Genomic DNA, 8739 nt, shown 5'->3' with positions numbered 1-8739 from the left:
CTACTGTAATGATTGCACACTATTGCATTGTAATGCACCATCTAGATGAAAACTGCTGACTTCTTAATTGGTAGCCTATATGGTACATTTTGAGGGGATTTCGTGACAGCTTCACTTTGCTGGTTCGCTGCTAAGGGGATTCCCCTACCTCGCGTCAAGCGACAGCTGAGTAGGCTACTTTCCTTTGACAGACAGCCAGTCTTTCCAAGGCCATTGGAAGTTACATTAATTAACACGTGTTTCCCACGACGGTTTCGATTCGACAAATTGGTCGGCAGCAACGTAGCAAAAATAAGAGACTTTTGGTTGTGCTTCTGTTTGGTAGTTCTAGCTGAGCCGACGTTTACTCTGCTGAACGGTAGTGCACATAATCTCCTCCCTGTCAGCTGGCTAGGCTTCCAATGACTTGCGTTGCGAGTCGACTGGTGAACTCAGCAGGGGGTTCCGCGCACCTTTTTTGTGTTGGAGTAGAACGTGTAGCCTGGGTTGTTTATGCGAATAGGCTATGGCTCATTATAATGTGGTGTAGGGGCCCCGGATTGTGTCTGCACCGGGCCCCGGCGAGGGTTAACGCGGCCCTGTCGAAACGTGTATGCAAAAACTGACATTAAAAAATATATTATTTTCTCTAAAAATTAGGGAGGCCCGGACCTCCCTTACCTCATATGTGGCTACGGCCATGGACACAGACAATCTGGAAAGTTAGAAACTAGAAATGCACTCTGACAGTGCAGACCTCTGCAAGACAGACACGAAGGCAACAGCTGAAACGTTTGTCTACACTTCTGCTGCTATGTAAATAATAAAAAAGAAAAAAAGAACCCGAGTGCGATCCACTTTTTCACCTTCCAATGTAGCATACCCATAAATCGTCTAAATGGCAATGTGGAATTGAAGGGCACAAATTTGAAGACAAATGAAAATAAACTAAAATACATCGTAGCTCGAAGACAATTGAAAATAAACTAAAATACATCTTATATGCAAATCCAGCATGATTTAGGTCCTTGTAGTGGCCATGTACATTAAGCAGTGCTTATAAAAATGTCAAATTGTAGGGTGAATATGGAATACCATTTAATCAAGTTAAACAAAGACAATCTATTTCCCCTCCAAATCCAGAATGGTTAAGGCACTTATAATGGGTTTATATTAGGGCTGTAACGATACACTCAACACATGATTCGGTTTGTATCACAATTTGTGACCAACGGTTCAATACAGTCCACGATTTCTGATCAACGGTTCAATAAAGTCCACGATTTCTGACATGTATCTCATTTGAGCCTTGGAAGTATTATCATATTGAATCATATGGTTGTTTTATGGACTGAAGGATAACGAAACTTTGAAAGCCCTCCTTACATCACGATACGGTATCGTGACTCTGAGTATCACGATTTCTCGTTTCCATCCAATATTGTTACAGCCCATATTGAAAATTAGGTCCCGCCTAAATGATGATTTCATAAGGAATATGAAAATGGAGCGTTAAAATTGTTTTTTTTTTGTCTTTTTCTTTCCCCTTTCCATCAATTTAAGCAAAGAAGTTGTTTAACACCTAACATTCAGCAAGAATACACAAGACATTGAACTAAAATAGGCTCATGTCATCTGAGTGGTATGCCGAGATGCCATGATAACCTGCTGAGATGGCAGTGATAAGAGAGAAGGGTGGAGCTGGAGGTGAATCTGTATTTTCAGGTCTGCCTTTGAGATGGAATTCTTCTTCGTAATTCCTGGTTGAATTATAATTATTGACTACTAACTGTACTGTTCTGTTCTGTTTGCCATAGGGTGCCAGGAAGTTAGCCGGGAAATGTAAGATATGAATTCTGTCAGAATACACTGTAAAACATTGCAACCAATTAGACACAAAAAAATAAATTGTGCTGCTACCTTGATTTTGTAAGTTAACTCATCTTGAGAAAGCCTTGAGTTAAGTTAAGCCTTGGGTTGAGTTAACTTACAAACTTGAGGCAGCAGAACAACTCCCTTTTTAAAGTTTAACTGGGAGCAATGTTTTACAGTGTACCAACTCAGGCTACCATTTGAAGGTACACCTAAGCGATAGACCTACATGTATATTACTCCAAAATTCACCAATGAGCTAGATAGACTATTCTGTTAGGGTTGCGTATTTCATCACCAACACAAAAACAATGAGCACCAATAAGTTACAGTACATTAACAGGATTTGATACTTTAGTGGTTTGGTTGAGCGGGTTGAATAACATGTCAAGATTCTTCTTCACAGTCTATTCTACCCCCAACTAGGGATGGCACAAACCGCACCGAAAACCGAAACCGTACAATTCACACACATACCGAACCGAACCGTGCAATTCATCGCAAACCGCAATTCATGTACTGCCCAGAAAAATATGTAAAACATTTTATAGACAGATCTAGAACAGATTCTAGGAGTATCTTATCCAGTCTCTCTGATTAAAACATTAGCGTATAAGACCAAATCAGAGGATGACACAATTAAAATCACACCATTTTCACATTATAAGCCTATACAAACCATATATAGGATATTTAGTGATAAGTCCGATTCTATTAGTCAGGGCACCATTTATCATGAACTTAAAAAAAAGAACCGTAGAGAACCGAAAACCGTGACCTTGACACCGTGATATGAACCGAACCATGAATTTTGTGAACCGTACCATCCCTACCCCCAACCCATACATATTCATGAGTTCTGCCTTGTGAAATTTCCATAAAAATGTAGGCTAAAGAAAACGGTATGTACTCACCTTTCTCATTGTGTTGTGGAAGAACAGCATCAGCACAAGCCTTTTCTGACTTTTGAAACTTAATAATGACGTTTCCCCGACATAAATAACATGGCGATGTTGTTTTAAAGATGCAGGATTCTTATCCATTGAAGATTGGCGACAAACAAGCTTGTGAAACCTGTTAATCAAGTAACATGAAGTACAGGTATGTAAGCTGAGATAGGCCTACAGCTATCAAGACATGTTCATTTTCTCTTTCACATTCAGAAAAAAACAGCTTGCAGTGAACTCTGCCCTCACCTCCAGGGCAACTGTTGCATCTGTATAGCTACTATTACAAGTCCTCTCAAATGCATATTTTGCTACCATGGAAATGCACAGTAATGTTATAGCAGAAAATATACAGAAATGTCTGAATGCGTTAGGTAGGTTATAGCTCAGCTTTCAAGAACCACACACTGTACCTGCTCTTGAAATCAGAGTAGATCATCATTATGGCTTACAGTTTGGTTTGATTACATTTATGATCCATACTTGCGCTTTTTTTACAGTTTCTTTTAGTGTATCTACATGTATCAAGAACTATCAACATCAACATTTAGTGTATTTATATGTATAGACAGGGTGTGATTTGTAGGGGTGGGGGGTGGGGAGGATTGTCCCCCCTTCTGGTTTTGATATTGCCACTTTTTTATTTGATTTTAATAGTGGCTGTATGTAACTCCATTGATAATTCTTAAAATCTGAAATGTATCCCCCCTTCTGGTTCTTCAACAAATCACACCCTGTGTATAGAATATCCTAAGTAGTAATTTTACAGCCTGGTATGGTAACACCACTGCCCAAGACAGGAGAGCGCTTCAGCGAGTTATCAAGCCTGCTCAACGAATAATCAAATCTGAACTACCAGGATCTTTATAATCAACAGTGTTTAAGTCAGGCCAAACAAATAATATCAGATCCGCACCACCCCAGCAACATACACTTCACCCTACTACCATCTGCCCATAAAAGCTGATTTAGGTCAGCTTCTTTCCTCAAGTCATCAGACTGATGAACTCCAAACTGCCATAGACAATGAACCACTCATTCACTTGTCATCTCTCTCTCTTTTTTCCAACAACCTGCCTTCTTAAATGCAGATACTTTATAAAACTTTTTTTTAACTTCAATTGATTTCTGTTTACTTTTTGGGACTCTCCAATCAGGGAAACTTCATTGCTCATGAATTCTCTAATTGTACATTGTATCTTATATCTCATGAATCTTGTACTGTATCGATATGCATACCTAACCCTAACCCTATGGTACAGTGCAAGTACATAATTCTACATGTGACATACTTTTAGGCTACCAACAGGCAATATAGGGAAACTAAAACACTGTAACTCGGGTGCAATTATTCCTTTATGGCCTCTGTCCTGTAGGGGGAGCCAAACACCCTCTGCTCATTCATGTGACGGTTCAGGATTGCAGAACTGTGACTGTTCATTCTTGAGCTGATAGTGTTGACATAGTTGATGAGGTTTGATGTGCTCCTGCATTGGTGTTGCACGTTGTATCCTGAGATGTTGCTCTATTCTTCAATCTCTCCCATCAAATGCTGTAATGAATTTTCTGGGGAAGTCAGGTGGAGTATAATGTCACCAGTGAATAGTAATCCCTTTAATATTCTTATTTTGTCTTATAGCTAATGCCAGAATTTCAATATACAAACCCCAACTCCGGTGAAGTTGGGACGTTTGGTAAACAGTGAATAAAATCAAAATGCTATCATTTTCAAAACATTCAATCTATTCATTAGATGGAGAATAGTGAAAAGACAACATATTAAGTGTTAAAACCGAGAAAAAATATTGTTTTGGGGGACATATGTACTCATTTCTAATTTGATAAATCCAACACGTCTCAAATAAGTTGGGACGGGGATCAGTGAAATTTAGTAAACATCCAAATAAGATAAAACAACAAAGAAGAACATTTCAAAATGAATTGTACTGACGGACAATATAGGTGTCCAGGTATAAGATCATCACAGAGAGGCTGAGTCACTCAGAATTAAAGATGCAAAGGGAATAATTACCATAGTTATTACATACATTTTTGAATTCCCTTTGATTTACCACGATTGAGTGTATATAAGACATATTTTTGTTACTAAAATCATTGTATAGGTTCATGACATCATGAAATATATATTGGCTGTAGTCTCACTCTAGCACTCCAGGAATTAGAGCTATTGAAAATTGACCATATTAAGAATGCTTAATGCTTGCAAATGATACAGGGGTGTAACATTCTCCTAAGCACCTGAGCTCACTTGAAATAGACCCAGAAGACATGGGAAACTGTCCTTTGCTTACAGAAGTCGGCAGAAGTTGTAGAAGTCCATTCTTTTTGACAATAATAGAGCATTGCACATCCTGTGCTACAGTGAAAATGGACCATCCAACTTGTGTTAGTGCTAGCTTCAAAAGTCAGCCTCCATGATGGCATGCGGGTGCAGTAGTGCATCGGTTAAGATGTTCTCACTCATCTGTAGAGTTAAATACAGTGCTGAATGGTATAAATGGGTTTTAAACAGCATGAAAAGCCACTCATGCATTATATTTTGAAGGGAGATATTCGATTACTGCCACATAGTAAGGTCAAATTGCATTCTCTACTAGGTTTTAACAGTTTGGCTCCATCATAAGGACCAGCAGGTGATAAAATGGTGGGCTTTTGGTCAAGAACTGTCACACTGTAAGCACTACAGAAAGGAAAACATTGCAAAACATGACAAGGAATATACCCACCATTTAAGCTGGTGATATTATGACCAATATAGGAATTAACACTGTTTTTTATATAAATTCATCAATCGGTTAATGTATTTAACTGTTAAGTGTTGTCTTTTGTTTTGCTTTTAGTCTTCCTCGATATTTGCTGCCATTTATTGTCCCCATCCCAACTCTTTTGAAATGTGTTGGATTTATCAAATTAGAAATGAGTACATATGTCCCCCAAAACAATATTTTTTCTTGGTTTTAACACTTAATATGTTGTCTTTTCACTATTCTCCATCTAATGAATAGATTGAATGTTTTGAAAATGATAGCATTTTGATTTTATTCACTGTTTACCAAACGTCCCAACTTCATCGGAGTTGGGGTTTGTAAATTGTGAAAAGAAGTGGCTGGAGAGAATTTCCTAGTCTTGTACCCTTTTGAATTAAAAATCGTCTTGATAATGTACCATTTCCCTTAACTACTGAGACAATTTTGTGTATATTGCTTTAGTCCATCGACAGAATTTCTCCTCTAAGCCAAAACATAACATTGCTTCAAACATAAAGGTCCACAGGGCTAAATCAAAAGCTTTTTCTGCATCTAAAGTCAACATAAGAAGATGTTCATTTCAGTATGTGTTTGTTGAAGATACCAAATTCATAGTACAGACTGTATGTGGTATACTGTATATATATTTATTACATGCATACATACCGTATGACTATCACATATTTCTTGATATTGTGATGATTTTACAGAAAATATTAAGGAAACCGTTATAGTACATATCTATTCAGACTTCATATCAAACACAAAATGTCCCTTTGCATGACTTGAATGAGATATTATATACATTCTATAGCAGCATTACATAAATAATAACCTTAATAGTATCATAAAAGTACACTTGAGCATATGTGAGTGGTTTCTGCTGTATGCAACCTTGATCATCTTAAACACCTATAACAAAATCTATAGCAACATTACATTAATAATATTTCAAAAGTACACCTGAGCATATCTCATTGTTTATATCCGTATGCAACCGTGATCAGTGAGTGCAAGCCTTGCTCAGTCTTCAACCCGTACCCAAACAGCCAACTCTGGTAGACAAGATGTAATACCATGTCAGCTAAAGACCTGGCTCGCTGATGTTATTTTTATTTTTATTATTACTTTTTTTGCGCTTTTCAAGATACCCAAGTTCACTTTAGCCACGCCAAGCTCTGCTAGTTACCATTCGTTATACTGTATACCACGAGAAAACCTATTATATAGGCCGTGATGTGAGTACCAATGTGTTTGTAAACGCTAAATGTAGGCTATGTAAATCTCAGATTTCAAGCCCGCACCTTACGTGCTCTTGAAGCAGACCCTTCTCGTGAGAACCAGGTTAGCTCATCATTACTTGTTTGTCTGAACGGCATGTATGATTAGAACCAGCTGGCCTGGCATATAATGACTCATTTCACCTGTTGGCCTAGTAGTATATCACACCATACGAATCTGCATAGTTAATCTTATCCCTGATGTCCGTCAACTCCCTCAGGCCGTTCTTCATCAGCTCGGCCTGTTCTCTGATCTTCCTGGCCGCCTCGCTGTTCTTGTCCTTCTTGCTGAACAAAATGTCCATGCCGGATGTGGAAAAGCTGGAGGAACGCCTGCTCAGTCTCAGGTTAACCACTTGACCCCTAAGGGCCTCCGCCAGTTGATGCATTGTGTATGTTTCCTCGTCCAAGTGTTGGACGACGTTCGGGTGGATTCGGCTCAAACGCTCCATGCCCACAGAGATAAACCCCAGACAATCCTCCACATCCACCATGTTGGATTTGTAGTCCTGCACGATCTCCTCCACCTTCTTCTTCTTCTGTGTGTTGGCCGTTTTGCTCTTTACAGCCAGAGCTCCTCCCGCACCTCCGCCAGCGACCATTCCAACACCAGCAGCCGTCAGAATCAAAGACAATCCCATAGTGCACGGAGCCAAGGCCACACCTTACCCAAAAGAGTTAAGGTGTTACCTAACAATTTATGAATTTATATTTTCACTCGCATTACAGTATACTGCTCCAAAAACTAAAGGAAACACTATAACAATGCAATGCAACTCCAGGTCAATCATAGAGGCCTGTTTTTGTAATATCTGCCTGTCCAGTTAGTTAAAGATGTTCCCTTCATTTTTGGAGCAGTGTGCATTATACATTTGGAAGTCATATATAGGCCTATATATTTTGCAATATTTAAACAACTATTGGCATTTCCACAATTATATAAAAATATAATATACATTGCATATTTTGCAATATCTAGCAATATATCATATTATATTATAATAGTGGTACAATTTATACTGTAAAATGTATTAATTAAACACAAATGTATATTGAACAAATTTCCTATTTACACTACAAAGGGATCCTATACCTGCTACTGTAGCCGCCACACCCACGCCCCCCACAGTGCCACCAGCTATGCCCGCCGCCTTCATCTTCTTCCCACCGCCGCCCAGCTTTTCCGCCATGTTGTTGAGCTCGGAGATGGAGTCATTGAAGATCGTCTCCCTGCTCACCAGGAGAGCGTTGAAAAGCAATATGGCGAGTCTTACACGGTGGGCTTCAATAGAGATCTCTCTGCAAGATGAGGAAAAATGAAGGACACATTGGCTATGGTTACATGATGTTTTTAAATCCGAAATAATAATTCAGATTTAAATAGATTTAAAGTTATTTTGCGACGCGTATACATGCCAATTTCACTTAAATCTGAATAAACGTCTGGGGTTGGATTGGACCATTGAGACTGAGGACACATGTGCTGAGCGAGCCAAATAAGGTACAGAGGCGTGGAAGCCAAGTTCGAATGCCACCGGGATGCAGGTAATCTTCAGCCCGAAAATGTTTGCCTCAGGCGGTCTGAAAGCTTAACAATTCCCCCTGTGACCCTCGATCACTTAAAATGCTAACATTAGCTTACCTGGTTACCATAGAAAAACAAATGGTCAAAGGGTAATGTGGGGTAAGTTTGTTGCGCTACATCAGTTCGTGGTGGATTTTTACATAAAAATATGGAAGCCACGACATTTACGCTTAGGGACTTTAAATTTAGCAAAGCTTTCCGCCATTTTTTTGTCACGGAAGCACAGGGTCTTGGCGCCATCGTGTGGCCAACGAGCATGCGTGGAACGACCGGGCCTATTGTTAATTCTGAATAAAAGGTTACATGAC

At 39.1% G+C, this 8739-nt stretch overlaps 1 protein-coding gene across 1 annotated transcript; it reads right to left on the bottom strand.

The window, feature by feature from the left end:
- Positions 1-6257: 6257 nt before the first annotated feature.
- Positions 6258-8036, bottom strand: LOC134444376 (apolipoprotein L4-like). The gene is made up of 2 exons (XM_063193711.1): positions 7940-8036; positions 6258-7510 (listed from the first exon to the last, which is right to left on the bottom strand). The coding sequence occupies exons 1-2, from the start codon at positions 8034-8036 to the stop codon at positions 6999-7001; spliced, it is 609 nt and encodes a 202-aa protein (XP_063049781.1). The 3' UTR covers positions 6258-6998.
- Between the last annotated feature and the right edge of the window lie 703 nt (positions 8037-8739).

This window comes from Engraulis encrasicolus, unplaced genomic scaffold (genome assembly GCF_034702125.1).
Source record: "Engraulis encrasicolus isolate BLACKSEA-1 unplaced genomic scaffold, IST_EnEncr_1.0 scaffold_535_np1212, whole genome shotgun sequence".
Classification (NCBI taxonomy): domain Eukaryota; kingdom Metazoa; phylum Chordata; class Actinopteri; order Clupeiformes; family Engraulidae; genus Engraulis; species Engraulis encrasicolus.
The sequence above is the reverse complement of the archived record's forward strand: the minus strand, read 5'-3'. Positions and strand labels throughout refer to the sequence as shown.

Bases quoted from the DNA above. Each gene is read 5' to 3' on its own strand.
- LOC134444376 (XM_063193711.1), bottom strand. From the start codon at position 8,036: ATGGCGGAAAAGCTGGGCGGCGGTGGGAAGAAGATGAAGGCGGCGGGC. The intron at 7,511-7,939 runs GTATAGGATCCC...CTTTTGGGTAAG, and splicing joins TGTGGCGGCTACAGTAGCAG to GTGTGGCCTTGGCTCCGTGC.